We start from the raw sequence: 17,159 nt of genomic DNA on the forward strand, positions 1-17,159 counted from the left end.
GGACGAGATGGTAATGTAAGCATCAGGATTTCTGTTGCCACTTTCATGTCTTTCAGAAAAGGAGAACCACAAGGGCCAGATTACTTCCTGCTTGGCTTGATGATAATTCTGGGTTATTCCTCCTGACTCACCAGGCCAAGCTGACCGATTCTTCTTCTGACCTGCCAGGCGCTACCCTCGGCTGCCACAGGTTGCCACCCGCCTCCCACCTCAGTCTCCACCACCTGCTCAGGCATGCCCTAGCCCTTAGCTCTCAGGCTTCTCATCATGCATCTCGGAGTCTGAGCCTCAGGGTCTCTGGGGAATTTTATGCATGTGCCTGGCTGGGATGTGTGTTGTGGTCAGAAGGGAGCTCAGCCATGTGGGGTCATGAAAACTTAGGGAAAGACCCTGGCAAGTGAAAGCAAAGTGAAGCTCTCTCAAAGAGTCCCCCTTGTGCATAGGCTGCAGGAGGAGAGGCAAGGGTGTGTGTGTGTGGCTCCAGGCCCCTGGATTCTTCCCAGCAGCCCTGCAGTGCTTGACTCTGTGCCATACTAAACAGATGGCAAGTAGTGCTGCCAGTTATTGCTGGTGGTGATATCTCTGTTGCCTGGAGCTGGACTAGAGCTGGATGGTATCTGCACATCTTTTGCTGTCATTGTTCCTTTGTGAAGTATCTTTGTGGGTTTGGGCTTGAAGGGTCATGCCTGCCTCCTCCTGCTGCTGTTGTTATAACATTTGTGTCCTGCTTTTCCACCAAGAAGGGTGGTGGTGGTATGGTAGCATATGCAGTTCTCCAAATACACACATACACCATTTGATCCTCCCCACCCTAAAATATAGTTATCTGGTCCAAGGTTAACAAGTGAGCTTCATGGCTTCTTATTCCTGTTTACTTACTGTATATTCCTCCAATGTACTCAAAGTAGCATTTGGTCATGTTTTCTGCCCTTTGTTCACCTAACAAAGTTTTGAGAAAGATTAGGTTGAAAAAATGTATGATAGGGATAGGCATATAGTCAGATTCACATCTGGAAATAGAATCTCCTCAGTTTTTCTCAACACCCTGTTGCTCCAGCTGTGTTTACTTCAACCAGCCCCTTGCAACTTTTGCTTTCTGCCTTGTATCTACTTCTCTTTTCCTTTCAATACTGTGATAGCCTGGGGTGATCCAAGATGAAACTTTTACTGTCCCAGTCACAGAATTTTGCTGGGATCCAAAGGCTGTTTTCCATTTATAATCCCCCTGTGTTTTCCCACAAATTCTTCTGCCTTTTTCTTTTTTGCAATAATAATAATAATAATAATAATAATAATAATAATAATAATAATAATAATAATAATAATAATAATAATAATAATAATAATAATAATAATAATAATAATAATAATAATAATAATAATAAAAAGGAGGCAAATAAATAATAGTTGCACACTGCTTTTCTTTGCTAGCATTAGGAGCAGCCGTGTCTAAAGGCATGACTGGAGAAATCATCCAAGTTTAGTATCCCAAGACTGAGTTTTGCCCGAAATGTTACAAATTCCCACAAAGGGAATGCTATTCCTAGAATTTTGTCCATGTGCAGGGATGTGTTCTGATTTTCATGTGTCGATACTTGTGCATGTGCTATAAGGCAAGTGGGTGCGGGAGGGGAGATGGCCTAGAACAATGCTTCCCAACCTTGAGTCCTCAGATTTTTTTGGACTAAAATTCCCAGAAGTCTTCACCAGTAGCTGTGCTGCCTACAATTTCTGGGGGTTGTTGTGTCATCCAAGAACACCTGGGGACCCAAGGCTGAGAACCACTGAGAAGAACTCTCCCCAGGAAAGACAAACTTACAGCAGTCCTCGTTCTTTGTTCTGAAGTGTGCTGTGTGACATTTGCTGTGTTGCATTCCCTCTTTTTAAGGTTTCGGGAGCTCTCACCCTATTGGCCAGAGGATTTCTCTGGGCAGGGATATGGCATCCAGTTTCTCTGATTTCTCTCTCTCTCTCCTCTGCCTAGGTGGAAAGACCCCTGCCCTGTCATCAGTAAATCCAGGGTCACTAGCTGGGCCTTTTTCTGCAGGCAACCCTCCTATCTCCTCCAAGGCTTGCCTTAAGGCCTACCATCATGTTTCTCAGCCATTTCCCATGCCAAACATTACTGAATGGACAACAAAACCTAGGACTGGGATAGCGGAAAGCAGCCCCCCTTGGCATATGCCTCCATTCAGACAGCCTCAAGAGAAATCCGTCCCAGGAATCTTACCACCGTGTTCTTCAGGAACATTTTCCAAACAGAATCTCTCAGGTAAGGCCTCTTTTATGCATGAATTGTGTGGGTGTGGGTGTTTTACTTTTTGTTTGTTTGTTTTTTGTTTAGTTTTTTTTTCAAAACTATGCTACCCTGTGTGACCTTACTGTGACAAACTAATCCAACATCCTCTTCAGTCATGAATATCATCAGGCAGAGGATCTGAATAACTACACTGGAAGCTTAATTCCAGATCTGAGCCTAGTGAACTTTGCAGAGCTTCTAACTTTGTTCTTGGAGAGCAGGACAAGCTGCTTATGAACTTTCATCACAGGATACAGTGTAAATGTTGATAACACTGGCTCACAAGTGTGAGCATGCAGCCCTGTGCCATGAATTTCCTGGTGTGACACAATGAGGCAATGCCTATCAATTTTTTCTCCTGACTCTCCTCTCCCATATATCTGTATCCTTCTTTGCTGGATGCTGCTTTGTTGGAGGACGCAGGTGCTGATTTGCTGGAGGAACATCTGTCTGAGATTCGGGTACTTCGCCAGCACTTGGAGGAGTCCATCTGCACCAACGATCGGTTGAGACAGCAACTGGAGACTCGCCTGTCCTCAGTGCCAAAGGCCAATAGTAAGAGACAAGCTGCCGTCCCATCCTCAAGGAAGGGGTCATTACAGATAGCAGTCAAAGGCAGAGTGCTCCATCACCATTATCTAGGTTGAATGAATGAATGAATGAATGAATGAATGAATGAATGAATGAATGAATGAATGAATGAATGAATGAATGAATGAATGAATGAGCTTTATTACGGTCACTGGCCAGCAGATATATCCAGATGTGACTGTAACACAAAAATACAATGAAAAGTAACATAAGGTAGCAATATAATATCACATGTACATAATCTATTACAATGTAATTAAATTAGATGGATACTCCTTAGTTTCATTGGACTGAGGAGTTCAGTAAATGAATTCAGCAAATTCTGTACCACCTCCAGTCTCATCGTCTTAAGAAGTGTATCATATAGAATATAGGGTGGCCAGTACACATTATTACTAAAGCATTACTAAACAGTTAGCTTCACCTTGATCGGTGCAAGGAGGAAACAGCGACACTTCATTGCTGCAGCACAGAACGATGCCACTTCTGGCTTGACGCTGCAACGAACCAGGAGCAGAAGGATGGATCTCTGTCCCCTGGGCTGAATTCTGACCTGTTTGGGACCCCCAAGGGGGGTTAAAACCACCCCAAAGAGGTGGTGAAATGGGGGAGAAGCCTGTTGATCATGGGGGAACTGCAATTACCCACATTTGATCCAGGAAACTCCCCAGTCAGCAGGCGGAAACAAACAGCTAAACTAGCTTGCTTGCAAGTCGTCAGCAGCCAGGAATGGAGAAGCGATAAATCAGCCCAATTAACATCAAGTTACCACTAGGTGAGAAACATCTTTTTAACTGTTTTGATTGACTATTCCTGGACAAGACAATTCCTAGGGCAGAAATCGTGTCTTCTATCCCTTTGCCACTGATTGAGCAGCGAAGAATCTGAAGAGGGGGGAGACGCAGAGAGATACAGGGAAAATCAATTGGACACTAATTAGACATTTCATTATACTTAAAGAAAAGAAGTTTGGTATTACTCTTGTAGTTATAAACTTAAGAAGCTTTCTCCTGAAAACATTATTAGCATCAACTCTAGGAAACTAAATCTGTTTATGTTACTTCTAACAGCTATCTAAGATGTTGGCATAAAGCCCAGAATATAGCCTTGAACACTATATGGCTGTTTGGAATTCCTTTTCCTTTTGAGGACAGAACTGAATTACAGATATTAACTCTAGAAAGCCTAATCCAGCCAAAGTGGAATTTCTAAATTGTATCCTAGGTTCTGATCTTGATAAGACCTTGAGCCTTTAGGTGGGGAAAATTCTCTACTTCTGAGACCGGATTCAAGCTTAACCCTAAAGATGATCAATTCATTAAAATGGATCTATGGAAGCAAGTATTGGTGGAACTGAACTGATTAAGCATCTGGACATTTTACACACTGTCGATAAAATTTTTTTCCATCTGCAACATAATGCCACAACAAGAACAATTTTGGGATGAAACAAAATCTGTCCTTCAAGCAATCTTAGAAATATTGAGATCCCACAACGAAGAGCTGAAACTTTTCAAGAAGCAGTTGAAGAAGAACTATAATCAACAGGAGACAAGGAATAATGAACAAGGAAATGAGAGGATGGTAGATGGTGTATGCCAATCAAAAGAGAGGCTGGAGGAAATTAGTGGGGAAAACCTAACCTTGGAACCAAGGAGAGTTTTAAGGGAAGATAAGAGGAGAAACTCAGCAGATGTAATTAAAAATAGCCTGGAAGATCTATTGAAGATAGACGAAGTGCATAAATATCTATTGGAGATAGATCAAGTGTACAAAATGTTTTCAGATGACACAAAGAATGGCAGAATGTTTAGAGAGAAAGAAACAAGAATTGGGAAAAGGAAAATAAGAGGAGTTACTTAGAAAGATGAAAAAGGGGAAAACATTAAGGTGGCCATCGTTGAAAAGCATGTATATACCTAACTTCTGGAACTGTAAAGGGACATATATATATATATATATATATATATATATATATATATATATATATATATATATATATATATATATATATATATATATATATATATATATATATGCCCCTTTACAGTTCCAGAAGTTAGGTTATATCCGACTTCTTGTCCAAGAGTAAGAGCATGGCATAAAATTTAATTTCTAGATTTTACATCTATCACCCATCCTCTCTCCTTGGTCAGCAGGATGAAATAAAATGGGCTTCAAAGTATAGGCAGTAGGGTGACATTTAGAAAGGTCTTTCAGTGATTGGAACTGCAAGTGAGCAGATGTGTGAGAAGGATTTTGGCAGTAGGGAAGGGTATTGCTGGATAAGTAGCAGTATTACTAAGTACTTCATTTTAATTTCACTTCTAATTGTGGAAATGCAATGCTTTGACTGTATGAAAGGACACGATACAGCCTTGAGCATAGACAGCATTTATTTTTCAATCAGGTACTCATGCTTTTCAACACTGCTCTTAGAAGCAAAGTCTTCCTTGGGTCTGTGAGCTCCTTGGTTGTCCTAGAAACACACTTGATGGCTGACCTGTCCTTCTCCTGTTTATGAGTTCAGAAAGGACCCAGAGAGTTCTGCCTATTGGTACTGCACGTAGCCTCTGAAGTGCTTTTGGAGAGCGCTTGCCTGCATCCCAGAAAGTGATATCCACAAGCCATGTTGCAGGCTTCCTGTGGAAAAACCATGTCAAAGGGACAGAGGGTCAGGCAACCAAGAGGTGAACAATGCCTCCAAGCTGGAGCTACAGTGGGATTTCCCCAGAACAGTGAGAAAGATGCTCTGACATGTGGAGAGCCACAAATACTAACTATTCAAGAACTCCAAATCTCTCGTAATGCCTTTATCTCTGAGTTCAGCGAAGAGACGATGTTGGACCTACCTCTGGTAGAAGGGCTCTTGAACATCTCCTCCCTGACATGTCCTGGGTTTAAATGCCCAGTGCTTCAGAGTCTTTACTAATACGAAGCTTCCCCACAGGATGTCCCTATTTCAGGAGGAGGAGAGCCACAGCTGTACGTAGGCAGAAATAGAGATTAGATGGCAGCAAATATGTCTGTTCTCTCCAGCATTAGATACTGCTCCTGCCTGAATCAAACTTCTCTCCTTCCGGAAAGCTCAGTGGTCCTGTAGCTATCCTGTTGAGTCCAGACCAGCCTCCACATTCTTTCTCCCCACAGCATTTTCTCAACAAAACTACGGGTCTCCCCCTGTGTTTTGCTGTTAACAAATTTGCTTCTGAGAGGCAGATACAAAAATTTGGGGGCTTAAACCCAATTCTTAGCTAGTTAGGGTATCTCACTTAGCCAGCAGGCTAGTCCTGCAAGAGAGGGGGCAGCTTAGAAGTCTTCTAAGTCCTTCTTTGCTACTTTGAAGCAGAGGAGATTGCTCTTAGATACAAAGCTCCCGGATAATTTCCTAAGCCAGGCTCTCTCTCTCTCTCTCTCTCTCTGGCCAACCTGTGGCAAGTGGAAGAGGAAGGTTCTGAGGCGAGGGGACATGTAGCTCAGCATCCAACCTGAGCCACAAGTGCCCAAAAGGAATGTAGTCTGGAGAGTTATTTAAGTACCAAGTTCACCTTCCTTTCTGAGAGCTCTGAAACCATGAGCAATGACTTTGGGAGACCTTGACCGTGACTTTGGAAGCTCTTTGCCACCAAGCAAACAGCTTTGCCAAAAAGCTTTGCCACCAAGCTTTTAAACGTGTTTTGTGAAAAAGTTAACAGCAGCAAAATAAATAAATACATAAATAAATACATAAATGAATACATAAATAAATAGAAACAAACTCCACACAAGAGAACACTACCCCTGACAATCTCTTTCAACCCCCAGAGTTGGAGCACTTACAGAATTCACTGCTGGCATCACACTCCCATCTGCATGATGGCAACGTTGTCCTGGAACAGCAGCGACTTCAGCAGCAGCGGTTGCAGGAGGAGATCCAAGGCAAGCAACGAGACCTTGTGCAGCTCCAGGAGGAGTTCTTGGCTTCACAAATCAACAATTCTAGGTGGGCCAAACAGATTTAGCAGCAGGAACCTGCTGAGAGCAAGGGGAAACAGGGGCAGGGGGATGGGGAGGGGAGGGAGGGAGAGTGTCTCTGCCCTAAACTCCTGTGGGCACATGAACTGGCTTTTGGTCTCGAGGCGGGACCTTTTGGCGATACTGATTGAGGAAAGGCTATCCTTAGGAGAGGCCATCGAAGTGAGCATCAAGATATCCTTCAATCGGAAGTATGTGTTTGGGGCTGTATGGCAAGGAATACCTCTGTTGGTCTGTTAACAAGAGAATCTTATGGCACCTCAAAAGAGTAACATGTTTCATTTGGCATAAAATGTTATGGGCTGCAACCTGCTTGCACGAGGCATCTGATGAAGTGGGCTGCAATCGGAAAAACCTTTCACCAAATGAAACTTATTCCTTCAAAGCGCCACAAGACGTTTGTTTTGCTGCCTGGCAACACAAGACTAATCCAACCATGATGATACAGCACAGTGAATCTTACAAGCCAGCCAGTGAGTGGCCAGATGGTGAAGCCTATGTTTATTTCTTTTGCAGATTTTAGATATTAGTGCAATCACATTTAAAGGGGTGCACTGCAAGAGTCTCTTTAGGCTAAACCTTGCCATTAGCAACAGACCACAGACGGATAAAGACCAGGCAGCTGTGGATAGAGAATGGATCCATAAGGATTAGTCATTCTGTTACCAGTCTCAGAGCATACGTATAAACATAGATGTTTTCTGAGAATACATAAGTGATTTGGCAAAATGGGCTCACGAAATAATGTTCACTCAGTTAGTCAACCAGAGAACTTCATTGGCCGTACAGGAATCAAAATATACACAATGATTATAAGTAATGCTGGATAAACAGCAAACAATTAGCAAGTGACAAGATAAGGGTGGGGCCTTAAAATGGGATTTTTGTCTTTCTGTTGTTTTTAATGTATTTTTAGTATATTTGTTTAATTCTTTTTAATATTTTTATAATGTATTGGTTATAGCTTTTATACAGTTTATTTTTTTAATAATATGAGGTGCCTTGGTTCCTTTTAGAACAGTGCTTTGCAACCTTGGGCTCCCAGATGTTCTTGGACTACAACTCCCAGACATCCTGGCCAGCATAGCTGGTGGTGAAGGGTTCTTGGAGTTTTAGTCCACGAACATCTGGGGATAAAAGGTTAGGAACCATTGTTTTAGGAGAAAGGCAGGGTAAGATCGAATCCACGCAACCGAGTGAGCTCCCATCGCTTTGTCCCAGCTCCTTGCCAACCTAGCAGTTCTAAAGCATGTAAATGCGAGTAGATAAATAGGTACCATCTCGGTGGGAAGGTAAAACGGCATTCCTTAGTCGCGCTGGCCATGTGACAATGGAAAACTGTCTTCGGACAGGTGCTACCTCTATGGCTTGAAAAGCGGGATGAGCGCCGCCCCCTAAAATTGGACACGACTGGACTGAAAATGTCAAGGGGAACCTTTACCTTTACCTTTACTTCAAAAATGTTACAAGGATATATTAAGTCAAAGGAAGCAAACTTTGCAGGACTGCACTGAGAGAGAGTTCTAAGAGCCAGGCTGCTACTGTAAGGCTTAGGTAAGCTCAAGAGGGCTGGATTCAGATTTAAGCTGGTAGCAGGAGTTGAGGCTGAGCAAACTGGGATGGACAGGTTCTTAAAAGGAGAGGAAGGAAAGAGAGGGTCTTTTCCCTAAACCACACACAGACAGACCTTTTCCAACAAAAAAACAGGGAACTGTGCCAAAGAGCTATTATTGTGCAAGCAAAATACCCAGCAAAGATAGATTTAGTGGTGAGCGAAACTCCCGGCCCTTCATTTCATGGGACTGACTTGAAGACAAGCTGTGGAATATTGCAATAGTGTGAGCAGTGGGAAGGAGGCAGAAATACCAAGGGAGAAGAGATTTTTTAAAGGTTCTAGGACCAGAACCTGGAATTTGGAGCTAGTAAGATTCTCTGGGTAAATTTTCGATTCTGAAGGTCTGGGAGAGTCATTCCAGTTCAACCTGGTCAGCGGCCTGCAGGCCTTTATTGGACTTCAGGCCATTTACTGGATGCAGTTTAAAAAGGAAGCACTGTAATGATCCCACAGTGTTTCAGTGGGAGGCCTTCAGGAGCAAAAGATGGGAGGTTTCTGGTAGAAAGGGAGACAAAAAGCAGGTCCAGAATGAATATATGGCCATCTTGTGCTTTGTTTTATAATGATCTTTGGGTGGGCTGTTTGCTAATGTTCTGCACACCTACTTCCCCAACCTGCTTGTGGCCTGCATAGCTTGCTAGTTCTTCTGTAATGCATAATGAAAACCTTTACGACCAAGGAGTTATATTTTCAGGACATACTTTTTAATTAAAAAATTTGCAGCATATATTGCCTATATATGCTGCAAAATAGCTCATATTTACAGTTTTAAAATGACCACTGTGCTAAAAACAACAAAAATCTCTTGGCAGTAAATCTTATTACATGTGACACAAACACTAACCTGGAATTATGCTGAAAGTTTCTGGTGAACCCCAGCTGGTATGGTCCACTGCAAGGGACCTTCAGGTACCCCACTGATTTTGAAATCTGATGTTTCTCCTACTGTCACTACAGGATAGGCATTGTAAAAGTACTAAACTGCTCAGCCAGAGTTGGGAAGCCTCCATCATGGCTCATTTCTTTTGGGATCTTCTTGTAGGCTTAAAGACAGAATGACGTTACTGCAGCATCAGTGTGAGGAAAACCAGTTACTCCTCCAGGCCTTGCAGGCTGAATTGCGTGTCTATGAGGTGTTGCACACTGTGCCAATGGAGAAGGCAAATAGAGGTGGGTGCTGGCTTCTTTCATCTTCCCCTTCAGTTAGCAACTACACTGCCTATTTTTCCTAATGTCCCAGGAAAGCAAAGTTGACATTTCCTGTAAAGGTATTTCCCTGCCTTTTACACAACTATATGAAACAGCAGTGCACCAGCACTGTCTTACTACTGCAGCTGCTGCTACTGCCACCACTGCCTGGCAGAGCTGGCTTATACCCTGTCAGAGGGTATCCAGCTCATCTTGCCCACATGACTGATAATGGCTTTCAAGGTTTTCAGATTGAGAGATTTGCACTCATACATGGTAGATAACATTTTCTAAGTCTTGGTGGTGTAAAAGCTTTTCTTGACAATCAGAAGCATTTGCAAAGCAGACTAGCAAGATCATTGCAGGTCTCACCCTATCAGTTTTCTCTTATTTCTCTCGATTCAGTCATTTTGCTGCCAGTCTGAAATCTTGGCATAAATGCTGTGCTACTCCTACCCCCTCTCTGAAATCTCAGTAACAGAGGAGTTGCACCTTGTATATCATGGAATATAACATCTTGTGGGCTTGTGGGAAAAAGACCTTGGGAGATATCCTGTCAGTTGTTGATGAAGTTATTAGGTATTTAATGAAATCCATTCTCTCTTTTGCTGGGTCATGTAAGAAGTGTTGTCTTCCCTAGATGCCTAGTTTCCAAAATGTTTCTTGACAGGGGGAAAAGGTCATCACAGCTGCATGACATTTTTGAAAACCTCGCCCATCAATGGACAAATAGCTTTGGAAGAGGCAACATTCAGTCTTAACCACAGATCCTATCATGGCTTTTGCCCAAGTGCTGGGTGGTAAATGACACCATGGTGAATGAGGTTTTCAAAAATGCCATGTACCTGTGATTACCTTTTTCACCTGTCAAGAAATATTTGTTTCATTTCACCAATGGGCACACCACTGTGGACTCTGTTTTCTTTTACATGTTCAGACAGCATAGGACAAATTGGTGATTTAATTACAAATATATTACGGGTGTTACAAATATGAAATAATATTCGCCCATGTCTTATGTTCTGTGTACTGACAATCACAATTACATTATGAACCTGCTGTTCGCAAAATTGTGTTAGCAATGACAGTGCAATTACTCTCTGCATTCCATTCCCAACCAACTTCACTGTCTTATTTTTTGCTTCAACAAACACAGCTGCAGCTTCCGAAATTATTTTGGAGAAATTTGTTCCATGGTGTGTATGTACGTGTGTTGTTAAACAAGTCTATAAAAGAAAGTTCAAGAACAGATCATTAAACATTTGATCTTTAAGCACTTAGGAAAGACTGCAAGACTAATCATATCTCTTTTTCTAATAGAGTTAAAAGTTTGGTAGATAAGAGAACGCTATAGAGGTAGCAGACCAAGAGAAGTTATAGGGCCACTCTTCTGCTTTGGTCAGGCCTCATGTGGAATACATTGTCTTGCTCTGGGCACCAACAGTTTAAGAAGGGTGTCAAGAAGCTGAAAGGTGTCCAGAGGAAGACAACCAAGATGGTGAAGATCTGGAAACCAAGGAAAAACAGTTCAGAGAGTTATGCTTGTTTAGCCAAGAACAGAGAAGGTTGGAAGACTGTCATGTCAGATGATAGAACAGAACCAATAGATTCAAATTAAAAGAGAGAGAGAGAGATTTTTGACTAAGCATGAGGAGGAATTTCCTGACAGTAATAATTCCTCAACAGTGGAACAGATTGCCTTGTGGTAATGTCTCCTTCAATAGAGAGAGAAACATACTGCCCATCTGTCAGTGATATTTAGCTGCAGATTTCCTGCATCAGCAGAGTGTAGGATTTAATGCCCTTTGGATTCTCTTCCCACTTTAGCATTCTATTATTCTACAATAGAAGCTCTGACAGTCTCCAGAACTCCTTCTCAGGCTAAGTGGTACAAAAAGCACTGGGTAGGGAAACAAACTAAAAAGAATAAGAAGGTTGTGAAACTACAGTTTTAGAACCGAGATTGTAGATTGAATGAATTAGAGACTGGTGAATTAGCATCTATCAGATTGTAACCAGAATTTTTTTGGTGGGGGGGGGGGAGAAGATGTTTGTCAATGGAACAGACTGCCCTGTTGATGGGGACTCTCCATCCTCAGAAATCTTTAGACAGAGATTAAATGGCCAACTGTCAGGGACATTTTAGCTGCAATTTTCCTGATTCTGAAAGGACGGGCTTGATGACCCTGGGGACTCTACAGTTCTAGATCTGGTCCTTGCAATTCTTGGTAGTGATCCATTGTAGTGGAACCACCACATCACACCTGTCCATCATGGAAAGCTCAAAGGCAGGAGCCTATGAGAGGACAGGAGGGGCGGAACAAAAAGGACAGTTTTGGAATTGGACAGTTAGGCAGACAGTTAGGGAAGAGAGTTGGAGAAAAGTGGTTTTGGAGATAGGGAATTGAAGAGAGTGAGTTAGGAGATTGATTTGAGGAAGTTTAGACAGAGATTGGAAAGATGTAATGCTAGAAAGAATAGGAAAGAGTTCAAATGCATAGAGATTAAGTAGAGAGTCAAAGAACACTGTAAAAGTAAATCAGAACACGTACAAACCCAAGTGAAAGCAAAAGATATTTAATGAATAATTCTAAACATCTGTGATTTCTCCTGTGATTTACATAACATCTATATTAGCAAGAAATCTGTTGTTTTGGCAGCACGTGTCTTAGATTTCTCTATTGGGTATTGATGGCATAATACCTGGCGGCAGCCTGAAGTGAGGACAAACATCCAGAGGGTGGACTTGTGTTTAAAGGAAAATAAACAAAGGACGTAGGGTGTACATCACACCTATTCCTTCAGTTTTCAATCTCAGCTGCTTGGAAAGATGCAGTACTTTGTTCTTGGAACTAAGATTGGAAACATGAGGATGTTTTCTATGCCAGCTGTAGTTTCATGACCAGCTTCACATTTAACACACTATATTTGCCTTCCCTGATCTAAAACTTTAGTTTCAGGCAACGTACCTTCTAATTTTCTCACCCCTGCACATGCATGCAAGTCAACCCCCTCCCCCGGCATGCTGGGTTCCATCGCAACTGGAACCTAACACGATGTCTGTGTGGAGGAGGAAGACAGCTGCACACCGGGAGGCAGAGATGCATGTGGGTCTCTTAATTATCTTGGCACACTTGTTTAAATTTTGAAGCATATCTATCTTTATTTTCCTCTTCATTTTAGAAACCACATATATGCAAATATCCAGCTGAGGCTACAAAATTATACATGATTACCAGCAAATAAGTCCCATTATCTTCCAGAGACATACCTATGGGTAGACAGACATAGGATCACACTATAAATCCTCTCTTTCCTTAAGGCCTTTCATGCTAACATTATCTACCTCTATTACTGACATCCTCTATGACAAGTGTGGGAATCTTTTTTTTCCCCTCAAGGGCATATGAAAGAAGGGATGGAGAGCTGGTCGACTGAAACCAACAGTTACAAATCAGTTTAGAACTCTCTGGGAGGGAAATACTTTTTTCTCAGCGGTTCTCCACTTTCATGCACTTCCCAGTCCCAATCAAATTAGAGCCTGCAGCACTTTCAGAACATTCATTCCAGAGAATAATCAGCGTCCCAGATTCATTGGAAAGGTTTGAAAAGCAGGAAATAAGAATTAAGACCAAGAGGCCTTTTTTGGTTTAGGTAGCCACAAAAGATATCAGAACCAAGTTATGAAAAACTGAGCAGGGTTCCTTTAATGTCTTGGCTAAGCGCAGCCCTCTCTTCCTCAAGAGCCTAGCAACTGGAAACTGGATCTCAGTGCCAGAGATACAGAGGAACAAAGGCTCTGATCACTTCTCATGGGAGACGGATTAGGTCCTAAAGCCTTGTGATTCTGACTCTGTAGAGCTGCTGCTGCTGCTCCCACCAAGACTGACAGTTTGGTACCTTTGCTTGCAGAAGCACAGAAGCAGGACAGCCTCATACCGGTAGAAGGTGACAACAAACAGGGCAACCAGGTCATCGGTCATCTCAAGGACTATATCTCCCTTAAGGAACAGATTCAGGAGGGAAAGACCCTGATCCACAAGATGTCATCAACTCTATATCCTGGCCTGGAACAAAAGAGCAGCAGCAAGGTAACTAGGAATACAGATGGCTTGAATGTTGGCATATCTAGTAATAAAGAGTTCAAATGAGGGGCTTTCCCACCAAGGATGGAGTGGACAGAGGAACCCAGCCTCACAGAACCTACATTGTTATATTTGCTGCCTCAGCCTTGGGGGATGCTCCTTCATCCCCAAATGGGGTAGATTGGCACCTGCTACACAATCTACTGTTACACAATGGCCTAAGACCATGCATGCTAATCTCTTGAAAGTTAGCTGCAATTTTTTTGGTACTGAGGAAACAAACACATCCCTATAGATGAGCTTCACTGCTGGAGATTTATTATCCCCGGTTGCCATGTGGATATTCTGGGTGATTCACATAGAGGACTACTAGAATTCAACCACAGACTGTAGGGCCTTCAAATGTTTTTCAGGGTGGAGCTCATCAACCCAACTTGGGGGGAGGGGGGGCAGAGAAAACCTTTTTGCCCCTAGAGTTCATTTTAGGTGAAAAGCAGTCCGAAGACTAGGGATCCCTTAAGGAGCCACTGAGTGCTAATACTAAGCCCAAATGAGTAAGTTACAAGATTTTCTCTTGACAAAATTCTCTTTGTTTATGCAGGTTTTCGGTCAAGAAGTAACCAGGCAACTGCTTGTGACTGTGACCTCTTTGCGCCACACCCTGGAGAAGTCAGCTTGCCTTCTTTCGTTGTTCTCAAAAGCATCCCTTCCTGAAGCTCAAAGCTCTGCACAAGTACGGCAGGCAGCAAGTAGAAGCATCTTCCCCACTGCCCCCCAAGAAGTCTTTTGATATGCCCACCCACCCCTTTTGGAACCATCTTGAGGGGTGTGGATCTATGAAGATACAGGCATCTTTTCCTGAATTGTTGTTGTTATTTAATCGTTAAGTCATGTCCAACTCTTCATGACCCCATGGATGAGAGCACGCCAGGCCCTCCTGTCTTCCATTGCCTCCCAGAGTTGCGTCAAATTCATGCCGGTAGCTTTGACGACACTGACCGGCCATCTCGTCCTCTGTTGTCCCCTTCTCCTCTTGCCTTCACACTTTCCCAACATCAGGGGCTTTTCCAGGGAGTCTTCTCTTCTCATGAGACAGCCAAAGTATTGGAGCCCTAACTTCAGCATCTGTCCTTCCAGTGAGCATTCAGAGTTGATTTCCTTCAAAATGGATAGGCTTGTTCTCCTTGCAGTCCAGGGGATTCTCAAGAGTCTCCTCCAGCACCACAATTCAAAAGCATCAATTCTTTGGTGGTCATCCTTCTTTATGGTCCAGCTCTCACCTCCATACAGTACATCACTCCTGGAAAAACCATAGCTTTGACTATGCGGACCTTTGTCGGTAAGGTGATGTCTCTGCTTTTTAAGATGCTGTCAAGGTTTGTCATCGCTTTCCTCCCAAGAAGCAATTGTCTTTTAATTTTGTGGCTGCTGTCACCAACTGTAGTGATCATGGAGCTCAAGAAAGTATAATCTGTCACTGCCTCCATATATTCCCTTTCTATTTCCCAGGAGGTGATGGGGCCAGTGGCCATGATCTTAGTTTTCTTGATGTTGAGCTTCAGACAATTTTTGGCGCTCTCCTCTTTCGCCCTCATTAAGAGGTTCTTTAATTCCTCCTCACTTTCTACCATCAGAGTGGTATCAACTGCATATCTGAGGTGGTTGAGATTTCTTCTGGCAATCTTAATTCCTGGGATTTATCCAGTCCTGCCTTTCGCATGATGTATTCTGCATATAAGTTAAATAAGCAGGGAGACAATATACAGCCTTGTCGTAATCCTTTTCCCAGTTTTGAATCAATCAGTTGTTCCATATCCAGTTCTAACTGTTGCTTTCTGTCCCACATATAGGATTCTCAGTAGATAGATAAGGTGGTCACGGACTCCCATTTCTTTAAGAATGCCATAGTTTGCTGTGGTCCACACAGTCAAAGGCTTTTGCATAGTCAATGAAGCAGAAGTAGATCTTTTTCTGGAACTCTCTGGCTTTCTCCATAATTCAGCACATGTTAGCAATTTGGTCTCTAGTTCCTCTGCCTCTTTGGAATCCAGCTTGTACTTCTGGGAGTTCTCGGTCCACATACTGCTGAAGCCTACCTTGTAGGATTTTGAGCATAACCTTGCTAGCGTGTGAAATGAGTGCAATTGTACGGTAGTTGGAGCATTCTTTAGCACTGCCCTTCTTTGAGATTGGGATGTAGACTGATCTTTTCCAGTCCTCTGGCCATGCTGAGTTTTCCAAACTTGCTGGCTTATTGAATGTAGCACCTTAACAGCGTTGTCTTTTAAGATTTTAAATAGTTCAACTGGAATCTCATCACCTCCACTTGGCCTTGTTGTTAGCCATGCTTTCTAAGGCCCACTTGACTTCACTCTCCAGGATGTCTGGCTCAAGGTCAGCAACCACAATATCTGGGTTGTCTGGGACATCCAAATCTTTCTGGTATAATTCCTCTGTGTATTCTTTCCACCTCTTCTTGATGTCTTCTGCTTCTGTTAGGTCCCTACCATTTTTGTCCTTTATCAGGTCCATCTTTGCACAAAACGTTCCTTTAATATCTCAGATTTTCTTGAACAGATCTCTGGTTTTCCCCTTTCTATTGTTTTCCTCTGTATCTTTGCATTGTTCATTTAAGAAGGCCCTCTTGTCTCTCCTTGCTATTCTTTGGAAGTCTGCATTTCAGTTTCTGTAACTTTCCCTATTTCGCTTGCATTTTGTTTCCCTTCTCTTCTCTGCTATTTGTAAAGCCTCGTTGGACAGCCACTTTGTTTTCTTGCATTTCCTTTTCTTTGGGGTGGTTTTTCTTGCTGCCTCCTGTATAAAGTTACGAGCCTCCATCCATAGTTCTTCAGGCACTCTGTCCACCAAATCTAGTTCCTTAAATCTGTTCTTCACTTCTACTGTGTATTCATAAGGGATTTGGTTTAGATTATACCTGACTAGCCCAGTGATTTTTCCTACTTTCTTCAGTTGAAGTTTGAGTTTTGCTATAAGAAACTGATGATCAGAGCCACAACAGTTCCAGGTCTTGTTTTTGTTGACTGTATAGAGCAGTAGTTCTTAACCTTTGTTACTCGGATGCTTTTGAACTGCAACTCCCAGAAACCCCAGTCAGGGCAGCTGGTGGTGAAGGCTTCTGGGAGTTGCAGTCCAAAACTCCTGAGTAACCCAAGGTTAAGAACCTGTGGTATAGAGCATCTCCATCTTTGGCTGAAGAGAATATAATCAATCTGATTTTGGTGTTTCCCATCTAGTGATGTCCATGTGTAGAGTCGCCTCTTGTGTTGTTGGAAAAGAGTGTTTGTGGTGACCAGCTTGTTCTCTTGACAAAACTCCAAGGCCAAACTTACCTGTTGTTCATTTTATA

General features: G+C 42.6%; 1 protein-coding gene across 1 annotated transcript in view; it reads left to right on the plus strand.

Moving 5' to 3' along the window:
- PDE4DIP (phosphodiesterase 4D interacting protein) overlaps positions 1-17,159 on the plus strand; it is a 139,415-nt gene that overhangs the window by 113,460 nt on the left and 8,796 nt on the right. The window contains exons 35-40 of the mRNA XM_078392453.1: positions 1,985-2,272; positions 2,723-2,854; positions 6,695-6,872; positions 9,562-9,689; positions 13,620-13,798; positions 14,394-14,525. Of these exons, the coding sequence (XP_078248579.1) occupies positions 1,985-2,272; positions 2,723-2,854; positions 6,695-6,872; positions 9,562-9,689; positions 13,620-13,798; positions 14,394-14,525 (1,037 nt within the window). The remainder of the gene's footprint in view (positions 1-1,984; positions 2,273-2,722; positions 2,855-6,694; positions 6,873-9,561; positions 9,690-13,619; positions 13,799-14,393; positions 14,526-17,159) is intronic.

This window comes from Pogona vitticeps, chromosome 4 (assembly GCF_051106095.1).
Source record: "Pogona vitticeps strain Pit_001003342236 chromosome 4, PviZW2.1, whole genome shotgun sequence".
Lineage (NCBI taxonomy): Eukaryota > Metazoa > Chordata > Lepidosauria > Squamata > Agamidae > Pogona > Pogona vitticeps.